Raw genomic sequence first — 23813 nt, 5'->3', positions numbered from 1 at the left:
AAAAAGTTGACAATAAAAATAACCGTCCAGTTTTTAAAAAACTAAATTATCTCGGTGGGTTTACCGTGGCCGCGGTTTCAGCGCGGTGACCCTTACCAGCCACCGTCGCTTCAGCTGAAGTTCCCGCGGCGTGCACTTTTTAGTTTGCAACGTTACCAAAACTTTGAAGCTGAAATAATGGCCGAAGGAGGAGACTGCAGCGCCCAGGACATCCATCAGCCCTCAAAGAAGACTAACTCGGAAGTATGGGCATATTTTGGATTTCTGAAAAATGCTGAGGGACAGTTAATAGAAGACGGCTATCCCGTTTGCAGAACGTGCAGGAAACAAGTGTCTGCAAAAGGCAGCAACACTTCGAATCTAATGGCACATCTGCGTGACGATCACCCACGTCTCCACAGCCAGTGCAAGGTAAGTTAACATTAGCATTTTAGCTTAAATGCATGACGCGAGGACTTTTGGTTGACGGAGAATGCAACGAGTCACTATAAACTGCAGCCGCAGCGTCCTCTGCCAGCATTTAAACCGTGTCACGGACACCCTGTTGCTGGATGAAGCATCTTATTTGTTGATGATGAAGAGAAATATACAATTAGTTCCTTGTCATTGATTTGTTTACTTATTCAATGCCATTTATACTTGAACATTTGGATTTGATTACATAGTGTAGTAGTTATTTTAGTAATTTGTTTAAATACATATTTTTTAAGGTTGACTTGTACAGCGCTCAAGTCAAGTGTGGACTGGAGTTTTAGATTTTCATTTTGATAATGAAGAAAACAAGTATATGAGAAAACAAGTGGTGTTTCTTTGATTTGTTTACATATTGTTTATGTTTTGAATGTTTGGATTTGTATAATTTAAACCTGCACTGACTACTGTAACATGTTCCAGAAAAAGAAGCTATTTGTTCCTTTACTTGTGAAAAGTTGCACTTTTGCTAAGGCTTTGTGTTATTTTAGGTTTAATAAACACTGTTAAACCTTTTCAGAACTATTTCAGTTTGTGTAGAACAGGACTATCAATGCTTTCTGAACATATGCAACACCGTTTAAAAAATACCGCGATAATACCGAAAACCGTGATAATTTTGGTCACAATAACCGTGAGGTTAAATTTTCATACCGTGACAACCCTATCCAGGCCTGTTTTTAGCTCACGGGAACATGGAGGTGTTAGAGATGGATCAATCTCAGGAACCTTCAGGCTCTTACTTCATGTCTTCACAGTGTGCAAACACTCACGGCTTCCATCGGAAAACAAGTCCCACTTCTCTTCCCTTTCTGCTCCGTCCACAGGAGGGGGAAGAGGGAGCGCCACTGCACAACCTAGCTAAACATTAGCACTCCTTGTTCCAGGAACAACATGCAAATGTAAGCTGCTTTGTGTTGGAGTTACTGTTTATCACATTCTTTCTGCCCCTTCCTTCCTTCTCTCTCTCTATTGGAACCAACCAACACACCCCCACCCACCCACCCACCCACCCACCCACACACACACACACACACACACACACACAGCTTCTGGCTCTCTGTTCAAAAGACGGCTAGTTTACCACTTCGGGATAAGCGAGTTGCCAAGAAACGTGCTCTCTGACTCCCAGCTCACTGAGAATCAATGCTCCGATCATCAAAAGAAGAAAAATCTTGATATCAGAGAAAAGACGACTCGCTGGAGAGTAATGCATTTCTACTACACGAGAACACCCTCATGTAAAAATAAAAATTATGTCCAAAAGCCAGATCTGTAAAGGTAAATGACATACGATGAACTGAAAGACAGCAGAATTTCATAACAACAACGACGACAACAGCGGAGAAGGAGCACACAAACATATTTGGAAAAAGTTCAGTCATAAAGAAAAGTAACACAAACGCAGCAAAACACCTACACACACTCTGTGAACCCATCTGTTATCCATCAGTGGTGCTCAGAGCGAGGTTGGCTGCCAGGGGGAGGAAATCACTATTGATCTCTGGGTTTTTATTCTCTAAAAAATAAATAAGTAAATAAATAACAGTAAAAGTCTGTTGCCGTTTCCGTCGCCGGCACAGCTAACTGGTGACCATTAATCCTGCCCGACAGAAAACCCATCAGCATTTAGGGTTAGCTTAAACAAAAAGGAAGTTTGATGCATAAATAGTTTAACAACTGATTTACAAGAAGAAAAAAAAAATGCTTCCTGTGATAACTCTGTAAAAATAAACATCAACCAGGTGCAGTAAACATTTATCCTGATACACGACAGAACATTTGACTAAACCACAATCAGACTTCTTAAAAAATGAGAAAAAGACGGCCAAACAAACCAAACGTACAGCCGCCAAGGAAAAGGAGAGGAGTCCAACAAACCCCAACTGTGATGAGAGCCACGCATGAATCATTACATTTCTGTTCCCATGGATGATTAAACTACAAAAAAAACACAGGGAACAAAAGCAAAACAGCAAAAATAAATAAATAAAACTGTCAAAAGACAAAGTAAAAGAACTGAAGATGGATAAAACTCTTAGTCAACTATTTACTTGAGCTACGTTTTTATATTTAAAACTAGGGATGCTCGATATTGGATTTTTTACCAATATCCGATATTGTCCAACTCTTAATAACCAATACTGATATATGTAGAGTCCCCCCATGTTTAATTTGTCTCCAACAGCAGCTGAATGACACTCTCCCTGAGATGATCCTGACAAACGCTCTGTGATGCTTTTAGGCCACAGGTAATAAACAGTACAAGTGAATTAATGACTAATATGTTTTCGGTTTTGATAACAGATCAAAGTGAGCTTCGTTATATTGTCTGTGCAAAACTCGACAGTGAGCACTCTCAACTCTGACCCATCACTGACCTCCGCTCCATGTGTTTACGTGGTGTGTGACACGTGTGTGTGTGTGTGTGTGTGCGTGCGTGCGTGTGTAATAACATTACTACTGGCTCTCAGTACGCCAAAAGTGTGTGAGATCCAACACACCCTGTATCCAAAGCAGTTAAATGGAACTGAGCCACCTAAATCCAGACGTACAAAGGCAGACTTATCCACCTCCACCAGTCAGAGAAACTGCCTGCCAGCTCTGTGAAGCATTGTGCTACGAGGGCTTCGGTGGAAACACCTCCAGAGCCTCGCTGTGCTGCGCTGAGGCACTCGAATCTCCTGTGAGTGGCGTGCGTGATTGTAACTCAGTGTTTTGGCGATGGGGCACACGAACACACCAAGTCGTGAAGTATCTGATAAAATCACAAGTGCAGCTGGGTGGTGACACAGATGGAACAGGTTGTGCTGAAGAAAATTCAGAAAACTGGGACAACTTCACCCACAGCTATGACAGGAAAGGGGTCAAATAAATTTGTCAGGCAGGAGCGTCTCAGGATCTGTCTGAGATCTGTCTCGGTGAGACAGATAATAGCAATCCAAAGTGCTTTTTATGTGTGATCTGACAATTGATCAACCATTGCTTAAAAATGAAACACAGCTTAGCCGGTTAATTGTTGTGATCAAAAAACACGGAAACGGCGGCACGCAGAACTCACGAGGCAACATTTTACGTGATGTTTACTCGTTGCTCTGAGTAATAAGACAGAAAAAGCCACGCCAAAATAAGTTTAGGAAGTCCACTAAGAATTGTAATAACAGCATTTAAAATAAATACCATACACAGTTGAGGAAACGTTGGTTTAAGTACCTGATATGAAGCGGTCGCTGCACAAGCGAAAACCTTTACTCTCGGGATCCCACAGTTTCATTTTAGCCTGGAGGCTAGCGAGTTTCATTGCGATGATCCAACGTTTGCAGCGTTCTGGATCTTGGAGAATCTTGTAGAAGGCTTTTCCCTTATCTCGGCCAAGTCTTTTGGCATCCTGGGGCACAACAGAAATCTTCCATATTTCCCCTTTGATTGCGTTTTCTGACAATACTAAATAGCCCAGCTGCGGGCTTCTGCCTGCCAAGATGGCACCGTTCAATTTGAACTGTTGCATGCCAGAAGTGACGTCAACTCACGGAGATCTATTGGGTGAGTTCCTCACACTTCAAACGCAACCGGGGTCAATGCAGGGCGATGATAGTTTTTGAGTGGTCTATGGTTGTAACAACCGGCGCAGTACTGAACACAGATCATGTGGGATTAATATCAACTGTACTGGTCTACCTGTTGGGATTTTATACGTTAACTTATTTTATTTCATTTATATTGTAACCATCAAGTTGAGTACGCACCTTCCTCAGTAGCAATAAATGCACTGGGGGGAAAGAAACCCATCCAAGATGGCGGCCAACATATACAGCAGCTTCAGTCCACAGGTTGTCTATGGGTGTTTCTCAATGTCAAGGCGCCTGGCCTTGTGAGGACACTGTCCTTCCTTGGTCAAAGAAAACTGTTAAGGTGAACAGACTTGCATCACGTCACCGCGGCTTCCTGGGCGGTCACGTAACGTCATGTGACACAGGAGACAACGTTAAATTTTATATGTATTAGTGTCAATATAAACAGAATGATCCTTTAGCTTTTTACATTGTGTATATATTTGTTTAATATTAATATTTTTTATTTAATAATTTAGAGCTGAAACGATTCCTCGAGTACCTCGAATAATTCGAGTACAAAAAATCCTCGAGTCAAATTCTCTGCCTCGAGGATTCGTTTAATTCATATTTAATTAGTTCATGGCTTTGCAATCGCCCGGGGTCATGTTTCACCCGGACCGAAATAAGTGACGCACATGCCCACTGGACTGAATGCACACGCGAGTAGCGAATATAACTTAACTTTCTCTTAAGCCATGGCGGACAACGTGGACCCCGGTGGAGTGCGAAAAAGACAGAAAATGTCAAAGTTGTGGGACCATTTTTCACGTTGTAAGGCGGAAAACGTAGTCCAGTATAAATACTGTAAAACGGATTTAGCCTACCACAACACCGCATCCTCCACGCTGCAGCACCTGTAAATGTCACTTCTGCAAGCTGACTCGGAGCCTCTACAAGATAATGCTTTTTAGCCTGTTTTTCTATATATTCTGCGGACTCTGCGACTTTTTCGTTTGTAGCACTCAGTTTCAGCTCACACCGTACGTCTGGTAGCAACACGTCAGTCTTACAATGTGCTAAAAAATAGCAGTTTTTACACAACACGTCGGACTTTTTATTGTGTTATTGATGTCTGTTGTCCCTCGGGGTTTCTGCAGGAGGACACGGGTATTTATGAGTGGCGGAGGAAAACGAAAGAAAGTAAATAAATGTTTTGTGATCAGTATAATTTGACAAAATCACAGCAAACATGCTTTTGGCAATCCTTGTTAGTGTGAGACAAAAAGTGTAGTAGAAATTAAAACGGACGTGTGTTAATAGGGAAACAGCCGGCGAGCTGTTTGCGCCGTGAGCGGTTCTGGTTCTGTTTGGGCCGCAGCCGCTCGCAGCGTTATCCTCCTAGTTTTTGTCTGGCTTGCAGGCTAGCAGATTCTCACACGAGGGGAAAATCGGCTCAGGTTTACCTATTTTTTGCACAGGCATTTGTTTACTGTGAAGTAAAGTTGAAGTGCTGAAGTTATGCAAACTAATTTTGAATAAAAACTTGAAGAATAACTGGCAATTGCTTGCTCACTTTAAGAGGTCTTTCATAATTATAACATGCTATTTGATATCAAATCACTTTTATTGTCACGTCACATGTGCAGGTACACTGGTACAGTACATGCGAGTGAAATTCTTGTGTGCGAGCTTCACAGCAACAGAGTTGTGCAAAAATACAGTAACGTAAAAACAAGTAAAATATAAAAATGGCTAATCTAAGTATACAAATGAATAAAGTAAACAATAAGATAAGAGATGTAAAATGTACAGAGGTTGGTATGTGCAAAACAGTGGCATTAATGTACAGTATGGAGCGTGTAATGTTGGAACTTGGTGGAGCTCGCGACGCGGCAGCCATACTCGGCGCCATCTTGGCTCATCAATATATGATATAAAGGTTTACAAACACAAAAGGGTAATTTATTAGAGTACTCGATTAATCGAAAAAAAGATTCGATAGAGTACTCGATTACAAAAATATTCGATAGCTGCAGCCCTATAATAATTAAAAATATAAGTGAGTTACTACCCGCTAGCCACCAAAGCTGCAACTACTAAGCAATTAACCAACTATAGAGAACTTTTTTGAATCTAAAAAAAAGCATTTTAAATTAGCTGACTTAAACTTGAAAATTTTCCCCGAAGTAGCTGCCTGCTTCTGATCTGCCATCCTTTTGAAAATACTGCGGTGTATTGTGGGTAATTTTTGACCAAGTTTAAGCTACAAGACGCCTCCCGTGTATCCTTGCTCAGCTAGCTAAATGGCTAACAAACGGTGAACACACGCCTCAGTAGAACATGAACATTGGAACACGTCTTAGCAGCTTCTCATGATGCATCTCCTAGGCAACCGGGGAGGGACCAAGGCATCAAGGCAAGGCTCCTTGGCATTGAGAAACACCTTATGTGTGGTTTCAGACAACAGGATTTGGAGTCTTATTTCCTGATATTTGGACATCTCTCCTCTGACTGGCTAACAGCAACACGACCACCACTGACTGATTACTCTGCAACGTTGATCGTTTTATCTCCACAAATAACACAAGCCTGGAGGAGTTCTGCTGTGTGGTGGTGTTGCTAATGCTAATGGTTAGCTCTTACTAGCTGAGACGTTTTCTGCCATTTCCTGAATGCTAAATCAACAGCCTTCCCCATCGCGAGCCAAGACGGTGAGTCCATGAATGTTAAGTGACAGCGTGATGTAGACCTGTCAGGCTTTTCTAATCCTAGAGTTTTACTGTCTATTTTCTATCAAAAGCGAATGCAGGAGATAGGTGTAGGAGACTATTTTCATGTTCAGCCTGCAAGAAAAACTCATCTGACACCCATTAGAATCCGAAAAAATTATTTTCAGTGTTCTACACAAGCCCCCACAATGTGGGTGAAAAATTGAAGCAAACCCGGAAATGAAATAAATTGCAGTTCCACCCTCATCCACTGGGGGCTGGTGTCAGAAGCGAGCAAATCCTCATTAAATCAATCAATCAAAGCTTTATTTATAAAGCACCTTCCGCAACCCTGTCAGGAAGCCCAAGGCGCTGAACATGGTACAGTAGAAGTACAAATATAGTGAATAAATCAAAAATAAAAGCAATTCAGAAATAAGAGCAATTCAAATTACAAAATACAAATTACAAAAAAGGTGAAACATTCTAGTACAGGACAGATGGGTAAAACAAGGAATAGAGTGAACTAATGAAAACAGGGAAATAAAATCAACGTAAAAGAGGGCCGAATCAAACATGTTCAGGAAACGCCAAGCGGAGAAGGTGTGTTTTTAGGTGACTCTTAAAGGCTGGCAGAGATGGGGACAGCCTAACTGAGGGTGGCAACTGGTTCCAGAGAGACGGTGCTAGGACTGAGAAAGCCCGGTCCCCGCGAGTACGACACCTAGAACGAGGGACAGCGAGCAGGCCTTGTTCAGAGGAGCGCAGAACGCGTGATGGGGAATATTTGTTCAGGAGTGTGGCTAGATAGGGGGGAGCACCACCCTGGAAGAAATTGTAAACAAAGACAAGGATTTTGAATTGTGCACGATAGCAAACCGGAAGCCAGTGCAGGGAGGCCAGAACCGGACTGATGTGGTCCCATTTCCTGGTCCCAGTCAGGAACCTTGCTGCGCTGTTCTGCACAACCTGGAATTATGGCGCTAGAATGGATTATGACCATCACTTACATCTGCATTGTTTAAAAATGGACTTTACAATATCAACTTCCATACTATTGAGGTTCTTTTTTAAAATGTTTTTCTAATTTTTATTCTCCCTGTGTCTTATTGATTTTTAGCTGTTAGCTTTTGGGAATTTTGTTGTATTTCCTTTTTATCTTTTATCTGTGTTCGACATGTTTGTATACCGCCGGTTTGATTAACTAACATTTTTAGTGCACAGCGCCTTGTTTGGTTGTAATGCCTTGTGAATGCGCTTTATAAATAAAATTGGATTGGGATTGGATTGGAACCTGTAGGCGACACAGTGATGACTGACACAACCCTGAATAAAGAGAGTTGCAGTAATCAAGCCTAGAAATAACAAAGGCATGCAGTACCCGCTCCAGGTGGGCTCTCGACAGCATAGGCTTGATATTTGCAAGGCGTTTCAGGTGAAAGAAACTGGACCGGATCACTGAGTTGATGTGAGCCTCAAATTTAAGTCCAGCATCAATTTTCACTCCCAAACTGGTAACAACTGGTTTTGAGTACGGAGAAAGAGGGCCAAGATCAACATAACGACCCACATTCCTGCTGTTGGGGTGAAAAACAATGAGCTCTGCCTTTCCCTCATTCAGATGCAGATAGTTGGCCATTAGACAAGACTTCACCTCATTAATACAGGACACAAAGGACTGGATAAAGTGACCTTTCTCCTGACACAATGGAGAGTAAATCTGGCAATCGTCAGCATACAGATGGAATGATATGCCATGTTTACAAAAGACTGACCCCAGAGGTAGCAGATAAATGGCAAACAAAAGAGGACCGAGGACAGATCCCTGCGGGACCCCCCCAGCGGAGCCCCTCCCAAGAAGAAAAAACATCACCCAGTTTAACGCAGAATGTCCTGTTGGGGAGATATGATCTAAACCAATCCAGAGCAGACCCTTTGATCCCAACCCATCGTTCCAAGCGATCGAGTAGAATCGCGTGGTCGACTGTGTCAAAGGCTGCCGTCAGATCTAACAACAGAAGCACCACAGATGTTCCCTGATCTAGTGAAAGATGGATATCATTTAAGACTCTCAGTAGAGCTGACTCTGTGCTATGGCCAGACCTGAACCCTGATTGGAAAACCTCAAATAGATCAGAGTCAGCTAAATGTGAGACCAGCTGCTGATAAACGACTTTCTCAAGCAGTTTTCATGTAAAAGGCAGGATAGAGATAGGCCTGTAATTTGTGATCACAGTGACATCAGCACCAGGTTTCTTCAGGGTCGACCGAATAACTGCTGCTTTCAAAGCAGCTGGGACCACACCTGTGCTGAGGCTCCCATTGATAATACGACCAAGTGATGGGCCAAGGCACGGAAAGGCAGCCTTCCAGAGACGAGGCGGCAGAACGTCAAGTGGAGAGTCAGATGGCTTCTGTCTCGCAACAAGCTTACTCAGCTCAGAGTATGAAACTGTATTGAGGGAGCTCAGGGTGACTCCCATGTTAAAAATACCAATTTCACAGCAGAAATTAACATGTTTACAGCCTGGTTCCAAAACAAGTTTTTTGTTTAAATTATCTAGTTTACACTCATGACAACTCTGAGGGGGGTGAATTTTTTTCTCACTCTTCTGTTTAAGTGTGTTAAAAGCCTAAAATTCTGTATAATTAATGAGCATCAGACCCACGTGACCACAGAGCTAGCTCCGTGGAAAGGCCTCAGTAGAGACTCGGTCTGGCTTGGAAACTGTTCCGGGATTTTGAGTCTCTGTGTTTGTGTATTCTGTTTGGATATTTTTGTGCAATTGTTGGACAAAATGACTTGCTGTGGCATTAATTGCACTAATAGAGCGTCCAAGGAGTCTACACTTCATTTTTTTCGGTAAGTAAAATTATATTTATGTATTTTAGGTCACTGCCGAGCTGAGCTTAGATTTCAAAATGTACTGTTTAACCATGAAATTTAAATGTAATAGGGTAAAACCCAGTGCATTTAACATAATGCTGCACTTTAGAAAATGGGTTGAAATATAACATGTTGGTGGAGCTGGGTTCCGACTATCGGCTTGTGGAGCTCTCGGGAGACCTCTGTTTTCCACCCGTTTCTCCCCTCCCCGCAGCTCGGCGCATCTCAGATCGCAGCGGCGCTTGTCTGCTGTGTGGCTGCCGGCTTGTGGAGGTCTCGGAGACCTCTGTGTTCCACCCGGTTTTACCCAGCGGTCAGCCCGGCGTATCTCTGACTCAGAAGCTCTGGTGTTGTGCACAGTTAACTCCGGTTGTGGCTAGGTTGCTACCTCCATTAGCTTAGCTCCCACCTCAGTGTTAGCTTTGGGTTGGCTTGTAGCTAGTTCGACCGGGTGTCGTCAGTTGATCCCAGCCTTACAGCCCCACCCTCGGCTCCACCTCTCTTCCCTTTTGTGGAATTGTCTGGGCTTGACGGAACCTGTGACACGGTCAAAATGGCGGTGGTGGCCACCTCCCATTTTTCTTCTAAAATGTGTTATTGGAGCTCTTGGAAACCCATTGTCCAATATTTATATGTCGATGGTTCTACAGCACTCTGATAACTCAAGGAGAAAGTTTCAGAGGGCAGAGGAAAGCAAAAATACCAATACTTGGCGTATATGTTATGAATTAACAAAAAATAAATCAATAAATAAAATAAATACATACATTGGAAAAAGAGCTTATTTGGAAATAATTTGCAGTTTTGGACAGATGGAAGGTTTTTGTGACATCGTCATAGAGAAGCAAAAAGAATAATTAACAAACCTTGTGACTGTGAGAATGTTTTCAAACAAAAATCCACTAAGGTCGTGTTAAGACCAAACTTTAAATGACTAACAGAGCCATAGGAGGCGGGGCTTACTCACCGGTTTTACTAAACGTCTGTGTTGCAAATGGAGGAAATTCTCAGCATTAACGGCATTTATCGCTAGCGAAAATCATAATGCATGAATCCTGGTAAAACTGCATGTTTTAACCCTCTGGGGTCCAGGGTGTAATTTGCCGTTTTTGACTAATTTAGAGTTTTCCTTTGTATTTCCCAAATAAAAACCATAACCACTGCCTTATGTGGTATCAATCTTTTCAGCACAACCTGGACTTTATGAATTTATACTTATTTTCTATAGTTGGACATAAAGGGGTTGCATATTAGACCTCAAATCACTCAAAACATAAAATCCGATTTGGAAAAAAAGTTGTTTATTTTACTGTGAAACCAAAAAACATTTAAGACAAATGTTTTTTATAATTGAGAATGGTAATCTAGACTGTACATTTATAAAAAATATGACTAAATATAGCAAATAACAAATAAAAAAAAAAATATTAGCCCTCTGGGGTCCAGGGTGTAAATTAGGGCTGCAGCTATCGAATATTTTTGTAATCGAGTACTCTATCGAATCTTTTTTTCGATTAATCGAGTACTCTAATAAATTACCCTTTTGTGTTTGTAAACCATTATATCATATATTGATGAGCCAAGATGGCGCCGAGTATGGCTGCCTCCAAGTTCCAACATTGCACGCTCCATACTGTACATTAATGCCACTGTTTTGCACATACCAACCTCTGTACATTTTATATCTCTTATCTTATTGTTTACTTTATTCATTTGTATACTTAGATTAGCCATTTTTATATTTTACTTGTTTTTACGTTACTGTATTTTTGCACAACTCTGTTGCTGTGAAGCTCGCACACAAGAATTTCACTCGCATGTACTGTACCAGTGTACCTGCACATGTGACGTGACAATAAAAGTGATTTGATATCAAATAGCATGTTATTAAATATGAAAGACATCTTAAAGTGAGCAAGCAATTGCCAGTTATTCTTCAAGTTTTATTCAAAATTAGTTTGCATAACTTCAGTTCCTCAACTTTACTTAACAGTAAACAAATGCCTGTGCAAAAAATAAGTAAACCTGAGCCGATTTTCCCCTCGTGTGAGAATCTGCTAGCCTGCAAGCCAGACAAAAACTAGGAGGATAACGCTGCGAGCGGCTGCGGCCCAAACAGAACCAGAACCGCTCACGGCGCAAACAGCTCGCCGGCTGTTTCCCTATTAACACACGTCCGTTTTAATTTCCACACTTTTTCTCACACTAACAAGGATTGCCAAAAGCATGTTTGCTGTGGTTTTGTCAAATTATACTGATCACAAAACATGTATTTACTTTCTTTCGTTTTCCTCCGCCACTCATAAATACCCGTGTCCTCCTGCAGAAACCCCGAGGGACAACAGACATCAATAACACAATAAAAAGTCCGACGTGTTGTGTAAAAACTGCTATTTTTTTAGCACATTGTAAGACTGACGTGTTGCTACCAGACGTAGGGTGTGAGCTGAAACTGAGTGCTACAAACGAAAAAGTCGCAGAGTCCGCAGAATATATAGAAATACAGGCTAAAATGCATTATCTTGTAGAGGCTCCGAGTCCGCTTGCAGAAGTGACATTTACAGGTGCTGCAGCGTGGAGGATGTGGTGGTGTGGTAGGCTAAATCCATTTTACAGTATTTATACTGGACTACGTTTTCCACCTTACGACGTGAAAAATGGTCCCACAACTTTGACATTTTCTGTCTTTTTAGAACTCCACCGGGGTTCACGTTGTCCGCCATGGCTTAAGAGAAAGTTAAGTTATATTCGCTACTCGCGTGTGCATTCAGTGCAGTGGGCATGTCCGTCACTTATTTCGGTCCGGGTGAAACATGATCCCGGGCGATTGCAAAGCCATGAATTAATTAAATATGAATTAAACGAATCCTCGAGGCAGAGAATTTGACTCGAGGATTTTTTGTACTCGAATTATTCGAGGTACTCGAGGAATCGTTTCAGCTCTAGTGTAAATCACCTTTTTTGACTCATTTAGGTTTTTCTTTTGTATTTTCTAATAAAAACAATATATATTGCCTTATGATGTATCATTTTTTTCAGGACAACCTGGAATATCTGAATTTATACTTATTTCATTAATTTGGCAATAATGTACATGCATTTTGGAGTGGGGAGTGGCTCTGTCTCACGCCGAGATCTGAGAGCTGCGCGGCGCCGCCCACTCCTCTTGTTGGATCTCCGAGGAGCCGCGTGTCTGCCTTCATCCTCTACCTCATCATGACCCAACTCTTCTATGAGGAAGGATGGATCTGCCACATCGTCATCAACATCCTCGCTGTTTGCCTCAGACTCCGGCTGCGAGTCTCCGTCCACTTCCTCTGCTTCCAGTTTAAAAAACAGCCAGACTATCTGAACTGCCTGGTGGACATTTATCCATCTCATCATCCTTTATATAAGCCTAATAAAAGCCGACTAAACTGCAGAGACAATATTTCTGTCCGGATCGCTCCAAAATATGAAGTTTACCATCAATATCTGTCTAATTGTTTGTTGTTGCTCCGTTGGCGCCACTCCTTTCCCCGCAAAGCGGCTCCTTTTTGCGCACATCTCGTTACTCGTGCGGCCTTCCTCTCTCTTTCAGCTACACAATGATACTTTTTATCAGCTGAATATGTGAGACTTCCACCAACAGCAAAAGGATCTCATGTTTTTGTGGGTTTTTAATGTTCACAAGCACATTCCCGCTCACGGATTACTAAACCGCTGTTTTGACAAGTTATCAGATTGTCTAAAAATAGGTTGTTTTTTTTGTTTAGTATAACTCCGCTTTTACTTGCCTATGAACAAAATTTAAAAACTGGGGTGTAGTTTATAATCTCCTTTTAAAAGCTGAATTGAAACTGAAACTCAGGGAGGCGGAGTCTTGCTGCTACAGCGTCCCAAATCAGACCTGTTCAATGGACGCCAGAGGGTTAATTTCTAATTTCCACTTTTTGTTTAAAGACAAAAAACAGATATACAGAATCTTAAACAGAAGGTAAGTAACCATGCGCTGGTCTTATGCAACAGTGCCTTTAATAACAAATCATCACAGGTGAGCTGACTGACAGCAACAGTCCACACGTTCCACAAGTTTATAGGAGTGTGGGTGTGATCTGACTTTGTCAGTCTGTTATAGTCAGTTTCACCTAAATGCCCTGAGAGGATTATTATTTAGCTGGAAAATCAAACATGTAGAAACACACAAGTGGGCGGGAACCGTGTGTGGCCCTTGTGTGCTTGAAGCCGTTTTTTGTGTTAGCGGAGGGTTCTGGAAGAGGGAACGACTTAGCTAATGCTTGGAGTATTTCAGCATGCCTCAGCAGGCTCGCTCTCCCTCTCTCTAACACACACAGCATTCTATCACTCTGGTTTGACAGCTGTGTGCATGTGTGTGTGCGCGTGTGTGTGTGTATAGTTTGTCTGTGTCTGACAGGTTTATTGCAGCAGCGCAGTACTGCCCTGTGCATTCTCTTAAGCAAGCCGTTTTTTCTCCTGAAGGATTCAATTAATCTGTGCAGGAACGTGTCCGAGCCTCTCAAACACACACACACACACACAGGGGGATGTCCCTTGAATACGCATAAACACACACACTTGTCACTTTCATTTAAAAAGAGACACCAGCAGAGAGCAACGCGCAAGACAAACTGGAACAGATTTCTCTGACCTGCCCTGCATGCTCTGAGTTATTGCACGTGTGTGTGTGTGTGTGTGTGTGTGTGTGTGTGTGTGTGTGTGTGTGTGTGCGTGCGTGCGTCTCTCTGTATGAGTGTACTGTGGTTAAGATAAATCTTTGCCTTTCTCTCCCACCCACCCCCACCTTCAGCCATGACTGCACTAAGCACAATCACATGCTCCAACATACATAGGACTCTCATCTGTTCTCACACACACACACACACACACGCACACACACACACACACACACACACACACACACACACACACACTTAACCTTCCTAAGACAGAAGCACCACCACTTCTCTCATTTGTCTGGAGCCGTTTTCATCCTCCTCTAGTGACCTTCCTCCTGCAAGCTCACAACTCCCACATGCAGCTCCTGCTGCTCCTCTGAGAACACATTCACCGATGAGGGATGCTGCACACTGAGGCACGGCTGTCCCTTCAAAGGTTTAATTCAGACATTTTAGAAAATCTGCGTTCGGTTTACAACAACGCGACACGGACCGCTACACAATTTGAAAAACTTCAGTCCTCTGATTCTTGATCTCGGGTCGTCTGGGAAGTCCTAAACAACAGTTGCAGCCTGGCGACACTCCACGCTGCAACTGTCAGTGACAGAAACGTCAGGGGAATTTCCAAAACGCCCTGAAACACTTGTGAGGTTTTCTCAATTTCCAACCGCCAAGTTCTCGTGTTCCCTGGATTTATTAACATGCTTTATATCTAGTGAGAAATATTATCCTGGAACACCATCCTGTATATATAGTCTGGCCATGACAAAGACAGAGCTCAGTCATAAGGGTGGAATCCACGGTCGTCTTTCAAACCGCCTCTGCATGCTACTGAGCAGCGCTAGGACCAATCAGAGCAATGAGTCCATTAGTTGAGCAGTGAGCCACACACCATAGAAGAACTTCTACAGGGTATCTGCAGGTTTAAAGGAGCCAAATTTAAGACTTTAAGACCTTTTTTAAGTCCACTTTGATCAAATTTAAGCTATTTTTAAAATTAAATTTAAGCTTTAATTTCCAGCTATTGCCTGGAACCGGTGCTAACCATGCCACGAACGTGGGGTTAGCCATCCAGTTACCATTAAACTTGCACTTCCCCATGGCGCAAGCTCCCACTTAGTTTAACCAGCTAATGTGCTCATCTAAAAATAGCCCCCTTTCACAACCAACTGAATGTGTATGGTTCCGCTTACGCCAACATCTAGAGCTGAAACAACTAATCGATTTAATCGATTTAATCGATTATAATCGATTATGAGAATAGTTAACTTTTTTAGTCATCGATTAGTTGTTTAATAATCACATTTTACCGCATTAAGTCTATTTTTACCACAATCTGACATCGGTTACAATCTGTTAAATTTGCCGCCAGTGTGTGGCAGTAATGAGCCACTGATCTACCAGTGGAGCCGTAGAAGAAGAAACGAGCCAATAAGTGCCCTCGGTTTTCATGACGTAACACGTTACTGACGCGCATCTTGCTGTGAGAGATGGCGGAACAAGAAGAAATACGGAAGAAAAACACAAGTGACAACACTGAAGAGAAACCCCGGACAAAAACCTCACGAGTATGTGAGCACTTCACTCTAGATGCCATGAAAAGACGGGTGACCTGCAAAATATGCAAAAACCATCTAGCATGGCATGGAAGCACGACGTCCCCAAGTGAACATTTGAGACGAAAACATGTGGGGGCAGATGCAGCAGAGGAAGAGCCAGCCCGGTAAGTATATAGTAGTCCATCACTACATGCCGATCAAATTTGGGACTTAGTGTTTTAGCTGAGTTCGTTATAGTGGATGTTAAACATGTTTTTTTGCCGCGTCAGTCTGCGGTATTCTACTTCTGATTGACTAAATGCAATAGTGAATGTCCTCCGTGTTGTGTATCATGCGCTTGCCAAATTTAGCACGTCTGTTTATAAGAATGTTCTCGTTAAAGAGAAAAATGGCACAAACCCATTACTATGTTCCTCATTCAAAAAAGGACAACTCCGGAGAAAAATATACAGACGAGCTGTGTCCAGGTGAATATAACGTGGCATAGTTGTACGCTTTCAATTTTTAAATACAGGAGAAATTCAGAAAGTCATTTTTTTTACTATTAAAAGGCTGTTTTACTATCTAACACTGCAAAACGCCTCACAACACATTTTTATCATGTTTCTTAAACAGTATTAAACAAAATAAAAAAATTTCACATTTCTCTGGCTAATTTAAACACTCCCGACTCAAAGTAATAAACTCATGAGCTTCTTACTTAGAGCTTTTAATAGAAAAAAATCTGACTTTTTTTCTGAATATCTCCTGTTGCGGGCTATTTTGTAGAACGTAACCCTCAAAATAAATGATCACTGTATATTGTTAATTAATTCAAATAATATAATATTGATTTAGTGTTATAGTGTGTGTGCTGCTTTATTTTATATGTGTACTTATTTCAGTCTATTTGTGTTTCTTATGCAGAAAAAAACAAGCAACGATGGACAACTACATGGGGAACAAGACACTCACCCCCAGCAATGCATACCACTTACAAACTCTATTCTAAACATGCTGGTAAAAGACATGAGGCCACTAGCCATGGTGGAAGGAGCAGGCTTCCAGCTAATGCTAAAAAAAATTTCTGGACTGATATTTTGCACTGTTTAGCTCATTTTACACCGCTGACTGTGTTCATGTGCAATAAAATAGATTGCAGTCAACTGCACAATTATCTTTTGTTTTTTTTCTTAACTGATATGCATTCATCACTTGTATAGGTTAAATAGTTAAACAATAACAAACCGGTTAATCGAAAAAATAATCGACAGATTAATCGATTATGAAAATAATCGTTAGTTGCAGCCCTACCAACATCACAAACAAAAAATGCTGAACACTAACTAGAAATTCACAAAAATTTTATAGAAATAAAAATCTTGTTTATTGGGTCTTTGAAAATTTAAGACCTTTGGAAACTGTATTTAAGGATTATTTGTAATTTTTAAGGATTTTTAAGGCCTTAAATTTGGAAACGCTAATTTAAGACTTTTTAAGGACCTGCGGATACCCTGTTCTACCTGCTCACGTTTCAAAAAGACCACTTTGCCAAAAAACTGTTTAAACAGTTCTACACTTTATTTATGTAGCACCAATTCACAAGGCAAAGTTAGCAAACATACCAATTGAACTTAAACAGCACATTGAATATGGATCAATTAGTTAGAAGCTTCTAAGGAAATTCAGCAGCTGGAACTTCGATAAAAGTGCTTTAAAATGATCCCTTTAACTTTACTTTTCCACTTCAACCGATGCATCTGATCCACGCAACAGCAACTAACCAATCAGCTGGAGTCCCTCAGGGTTTTCCCACGCTTCTACAACAAATGCATTAACCCTGCTTTAGTGAAACGAGATGCAGGAAGACACACTTAGCGTTACAACTCAAGCTTCAATATTTAATCTCTACACCAGAGTGCACGATTCAAAGCCTGGTGGACTGCACTTGGAACCTAAAAACCATTTTGCTGCAGCGTTTCCCATTTCAGGGCAAATAAAACCGTCCCTGGCTCGGTCTCCGTGTCCTACCTCTGCTGCCCCGGAAGAGAAGGACAGATGGCCTCAATCTGGTGACAGAAACACCGGCAGACCTCCAGTAGATGGAGGACAATTACAGCCAGTTTACATCTATAATCACTTAACTGAGGAAATCGGCAGCGCTGGATAGAAATGAGAATTTAGAGATCTTTAGCATCAACTCAGCAGCACAAATGTCACACTGCCTGCAGCCTGACGAAGCCTTTGAACCAAACATTGATGGTTCACGTGGCTGCCAGCACAGAGCGGTGACAGCGAAGGGAGGAAAGGTGGAAATCCGGTTTAACAACAGCTGCAAACTCTGTCAAGATCTCAGCCAAGAAAACACGAACCACCATGAAGCGAATGTAAACAAAACCACGGCAGGCTTGCCTCGATGGCACAGCAATCCACCCAGCACACTAGCAACATTCGTAATTACTGGGAGATTTTCATGTAATAAGGCTGCAGAAAATAGAGATCCTAATAGGTTCTGGTAGATTTACAGAGTAGGGAGGGAGGAGATGTACGGATAGTGATCAGGAACGGTCCACCAAAGCCGGGCCCACCACGCCTCCGGCTCCAGGCTCACTCCACACGGGCAGTTTTCAGCTGGTTTCTGAGCCTCAGGAGGGGAAAAAAACCAAGATAAGTGAAACATGCTACTGCAACAGCCAGGCTGTAAATTAGCTGTTTGGGTAAATTTACACCTCACAACTCCAGCTGAATGATGCTACATATTCATCTGGAGCTGCGGTGTCTGCTGCAGTAAACTGGTCCATCTCTGCCACAATCCACCCATCAATCATTGTAACACCCCTCGCTGTGAGCCGGTTTCATCTCTGACACCTTTTCATGTTGGTGTGTGAATGGAGTGTGTGGGCTTTGTCGGCGTGTCAAATTAACGCTTCATCAGAGCCGTGGCCTCTGAGCACTGCTTCCTTACTGGAAACCCTAGAACCCCACGCTCCAGGACCATCCAAGACGGGATTGTGTGTTAGGAGGTTCGCTTTGGAGATAAACCAGAGGAACTGTAATCATATCTGCAGCTATTTGACTTCACAGGGATGTCAGTGACTTAATGAGTCAGACTTTCCATTTTCCAACAGCAGGCCTGCTCTTCATGCTCCCAGATCATCATAACCTGATTTTACACAACAGTGCTTCAAACTGTCCAAGCGGAACGCGGCTCGGGTGGTCACCAAGGCAAAAACCCGGGCATGGGAGGAGTTCAGTGAGACCATGGAGCAAGACTTCCGTACGGCTTCGAGGAGATTCTGGTCCACCATCCGGCGCCTCGGGGAAAGCAGTGTGCTACCAACACTATCTATAGTATAGTGGGGACGGTGTGCTGCTGACCTCTACTCAGGACGTTGTGGATCTGTGGGCAGAATACTTCGAAGACCTCCTCAATCCCATCGACACGTCTCCCAGTGAAGAAGCAGAGTCTGGGGACTTTGGGTTGGCCTCTCAAATCTCTGGTGCTGAGGTCACTGAGGTGGTTAAAAAGATCCTCTGTGGCAAGGCTCCAGGGGTGGATGAGATCCGCCCAGAGTTCCTTAAGGCTCTGGATGTTGTGGGGCTGTGTTGGCTGACGCGGCTCTGCAATACAGCGTGGACATCGGGGGCAGTCCCACTGGACTGGCAGACCGGCATTGTGGTCCCCTTATTTAAAAAGGGGGACCGCTGGGTGTGTTCCAACTACAGGGGGATCACACTCCTGAGCCTTCCTGGTAAGGTCTATTCAGGGGTTCTGGAGAGGAGGGTCCATCGGATTGTTGAACATCAGATTCAGGAGCAATGTGGTTTTCGTCCTGGCCGTGGAACACTGGACCAGCTTTATACCCTTAGGGGGATCCTGGAGGGTGCGTGGGAATTTGCCCAACCAGTCTACGTGTTTTGTGGATTTGGAGAAGCCGTTTGACCGCGTCCCTTGGGGGGGGCCCTGTGGGGGATACTCTGGGAGTATGGGGTACCAGGCCCTCTGATACGGGCTGTTAGGTCCCTGTACGACCGGTGTCAGAGCTTGGTCCGCATTGCCTGCAGTGAGTCGGGCTCGTTCCCAGTGAGAGTTGGACTCCGCCAAGGCTGCCCTTTGTCACCGATTCTGTTCATAACCTTTATGGACAGGATTTCTAGGAGCAGCCAAGGTGTGGAAGGCATCCGTTTTGGTGGCCTGAGGATCAGGTCTCTGCTTTTTGCAGATGATGTGGTCCTGTTGGCTTCATCAGAACGTGATCTTCAGCTTTCGCTGGGATGATAATCAGCTCCTCTAAATCTGAGACCATGGTGTTGATTTGGATAAGGGTAGAATGCCTTCTCCGGGTCAGGGATGAGGTCCTGCCCCAAGTGGAGGAGTTTAGGTATCTCGGGGTCTTGTTTACGAGTGAGGGAAAACTGGAGCGTGAGGTCGATAGGCGGTATGGTGCCGCATCTGCAGTGATGTGGGTGTTGTTCCGGTCTGTCATGGTGAAGAGAGAGCTGAGTCAGAAGTCAAAGCTCTCGATTTACCGGGCGATCTACATTCCTGCCCTCACCTATGGTCATGAGCTTTAGGTAGTGACCAAAGAACGAGATCGCGGATACAAGAGGCCGAAATGAGTTTTCTCTGAAGAGTGGCTGGGCTCTCCCTTAGAGATAGGGTGAGAAGCTCTGTCATTCGGGAGGGGCTCGGAGTAGACCCGCTGCTCCTCCACATCGAGAGGAGCCAGTTGAGGTGGCTTGGGCATCTGGTAAGGATGCCTCCTGGACGCCTCCCTGGTGAGGTTTTCCAGGCACGTCCAACCAGCAGGAGACCTAAAGGTAGACCCAGGACACGGTGGAGGGACTATGTGTCTCACCTGGCCAGGGAACGCCTTGGGATTCCCCCGGAGGAGCTGGCCCAAGTGGCTGGGGAGAGGGGTCTGGGCCTTTCACCTTAGGCTACTGCCCCACGACCCCAATCCGGATAAGCGGATGAAAATGGGTGGATGGATGCTTCAAACTTCCCGTTGCTTTACCAACAAACTGTTTACTGAAATGCCCTTTCCTCTCTTGCACGGTTTATGTTTCAAGGCTGCAGAATCATGACTGTGCATGCAGAGAAAATCAACGAAAAACAACACGGAGCCCTGGGAGGAAAAAGTATCTACTCTTGCAGATTACACCTCCGTTCCATCGGACAACCTGAGAAAGTACAAAATTTATTTTTCAAATTATGATCATGACAAAGCAGTTTGAAAATGGCATTGTGAAAACTGCTAATACTACAAAAGGCATCACAAAAACTCATAATTATAGCACTGAGCGTGGCTTTTACACCAAATAAGGAACCAGCATCGACGTGCCCTCACGAAAACACTCCAACATTTCACCCTGCAGGGTAAACATGCTCCGTCATCCCTCTGAGGTCACCATCTCCACCCTCTGCTTAAACAAAACACTAAATACAAAACGCATTTTAATAATCCACATGCAGTCAGGGACCATAACCCGTCTGACCCGCATTCTGCTACTGCAACAACAGCCCTCCCGCACAAACACGCATGAATGTGTGCGTGTGCTGGAAACTGCCAAGTAATTTTCAGCCGAGAATCCTTTACATGATCTAAAACCAGCTTTCTGCGAGCCTTTCGTCTTCATGAAATCTGGCTTCAACACACGAAACCGCACATTCTTCCAACCACATGCCTGCAAACTGCACATTTTCCTCTTATTTTGCGCTGTTCCGAGTTTATTTATCTAATATAGAATAAAGGCGCATTTTCAAATCAGCCAGCAGCAAAGATGTGGAACACTTACTGTGGTGTGGATGTAGGTTAATGGCCGATGGCAAATATTTTCCGGAGTGGAGAGGCGGCGGGTGGCTCGCGCCCAAGTGACCGGGAGAGGGAGGGATCCTCCCGGCTGCAGCGGCAGCTCCGAGTCGGTGAGACTCCATGGCGAGCCCGGCCAACAACGGAGGTGGTACGTGAACGGACCGAGAAGAGCAGAAATCTCTGCCATCCATTATCCACGGACAGGAAAGTTGTTGGACGGAATTTGCCCGTTCGGGTGGTAATAATCCGAGAAAAAGGAGCCAGATTTGGCTATAATAGTGTCTTTAGTTTCCCAGGCGATTCGGACTCCTTTTCAGCCATTCTGCTGACCTAAAAGCACAACGAGATAAACATCAGAAGAGTCGGATCACATGAAAAACAACCGATAGTTTTAGGTTTCATCTTTGCAGCGAAAGGGCGGCCTGCTCGTGCAGTGACGCAGTTTGGAAAAACACTTCAGAAACTACCCGCAGAAGATCCGAGTAGAGTCGCCGAAGACCAGGCGAGCAGCTCGGGCCGCCCTCTAAACACGGAGCTCGGCGCATCTGTGATAGATTTGAATTTTCACGATTTTAATGGTCGAGCGGAGATCCGCCCCGGTCGCGGAGCGAGCCTGCAGCCGCTCCTGGAGCTGCGCTTCCCGGGGAAGCAGGCGGGAGAGGAGCGGCAATGCCCGCCATGAGCCCAGCCCGGACATTTCAACGTTCACCTTTACTTTCTCCTCTCGTTTTCTCCAAAAAAAACTTCATTTTTGCTTTATTTAAACCAGAACCCATGTAAACCGATACAGCACAAACACTAAAGGCGCATCAAATATAAATTTCAAACGGGTTAAAAATAAATAAGGTTGGGGAAAAAAAGCCTGCGTCATTAATCAGCGGGGTTAGCGGTGTTTTGTTGCCCACACATGTAAATTTAGTCCCGGTTACTTCACCGCTGGACATATGGGTTCTGGCCGGGAAAGAAATCAGAACCGAACCATCAAAACCACTCATGAATAAGAAAAATACTCAAATTACCGACGGCTCTTTATTTAAAAACCAGTTTAAAAACAACAAAATTATTATTTTTACCGAAGCTGTAAAATAAATAATTTGAAGCTCCAAAAAGTTACTGTACAGAGTTGCAACTTTTACTAGATAATGCAAGTTAATTCTAGTTCTCCACTCAAACTGTTTGTACACGCGGAAAAGTCAAGTTGCAATAAAAAATATTTCAAAACAATAAAATTGTCTTTTGTTAACCTTCAAAAGCAAAATAAACCTTTTAGAAAACCACGAATGTTGCCTTAAACGTCCCTGAACGTGCCCCGGAAAGGTGAGCTCCGCTCGGCTGCGTACTCTGCAGCACGGCGGCGGGCGGAGGAGCTCCGCGTTTCAGCCACGTTTCAAACTTTTCACGGTTCCGTTAAAAGGCAGAAAAAACTTTCCAAAAAAGGAAACGTGTCGAAGCGGAGAGGACGAGGCCACTAAAGCAAACAATTCGTTAACCTCCGCGCCCTTTTCACTCGCTTTTTTAATATATACAGCTCAACGAAATGTTTAAAACTCCGACTACAATTTTTGCTGGGGACGTAAAAAGGCGAACGAGAGGGAAGGGGGCATGCGGAGCGCCTTACTTTACTGGAGAAAATAGCCGAGGAAGGACCTAAAAATGCGAGGCTTTCTCAAAAATCCATCCAAGCTGCAGGAAAAACTGGAGTAGTCCATTACAGGCTGGTCCGAAGGTAAACTGGATATAATTGGAATGAGGAGAGAGAAGGGGAGAGAGTCCCTCGCGCGTCCTCCTCAGCAATGAAACACAGCATTGTTTTACAAGCCCCGCCCATCTCCCTCACTACCGCAAAACACTGTACGTTTCAAAGAGCCCCTCTCTGATTGGCTCATCCAAGTGTCAGTCAATGAAGTGGGTTTCATTAAAAAAAACGACTCTGGCTTCTTTCCAGCACTATAAAACCCAATTATGGAGCAAGGAGGTTGAGCAGTTTCAAGGTCCCCTCTGCCTTCAAGACCAGGCGATCAACACAAGCTGAGGTTCTCGTTTCTGTGAAGGTGTGTGCGCGCGCCCGCACGCGTGTGTGAGAGGGAGAGATTTCCATTTCCACCAAAACAAGTCACCTTAACGACCAAACGGCACGCTGAAAAGCAAAATGAGTCTTTCAGG

The 23813-nt window shown here is 43.6% G+C and overlaps 1 protein-coding gene across 2 annotated transcripts in view; it reads right to left on the bottom strand.

Moving 5' to 3' along the window:
- tnrc18 (trinucleotide repeat containing 18) overlaps positions 1-23406 on the bottom strand; it is a 64232-nt gene extending 40826 nt beyond the window's left edge. For both annotated transcript variants that reach the window (XM_015945391.3, XM_015945392.3), the window contains exons 1-2: positions 23269-23406; positions 21634-21980 (exon numbers count right to left, since the gene is read on the bottom strand). In XM_015945391.3, the coding sequence (XP_015800877.3) occupies positions 21634-21841 (208 nt within the window). In that variant the 5' untranslated portion in view covers positions 21842-21980; positions 23269-23406. The remainder of the gene's footprint in view (positions 1-21633; positions 21981-23268) is intronic.
- Positions 23407-23813: the final 407 nt, after the last annotated feature.

Source organism: Nothobranchius furzeri, chromosome 12, assembly GCF_043380555.1.
Source record: "Nothobranchius furzeri strain GRZ-AD chromosome 12, NfurGRZ-RIMD1, whole genome shotgun sequence".
Classification (NCBI taxonomy): domain Eukaryota; kingdom Metazoa; phylum Chordata; class Actinopteri; order Cyprinodontiformes; family Nothobranchiidae; genus Nothobranchius; species Nothobranchius furzeri.
The sequence above is the reverse complement of the archived record's forward strand: the minus strand, read 5'-3'. Positions and strand labels throughout refer to the sequence as shown.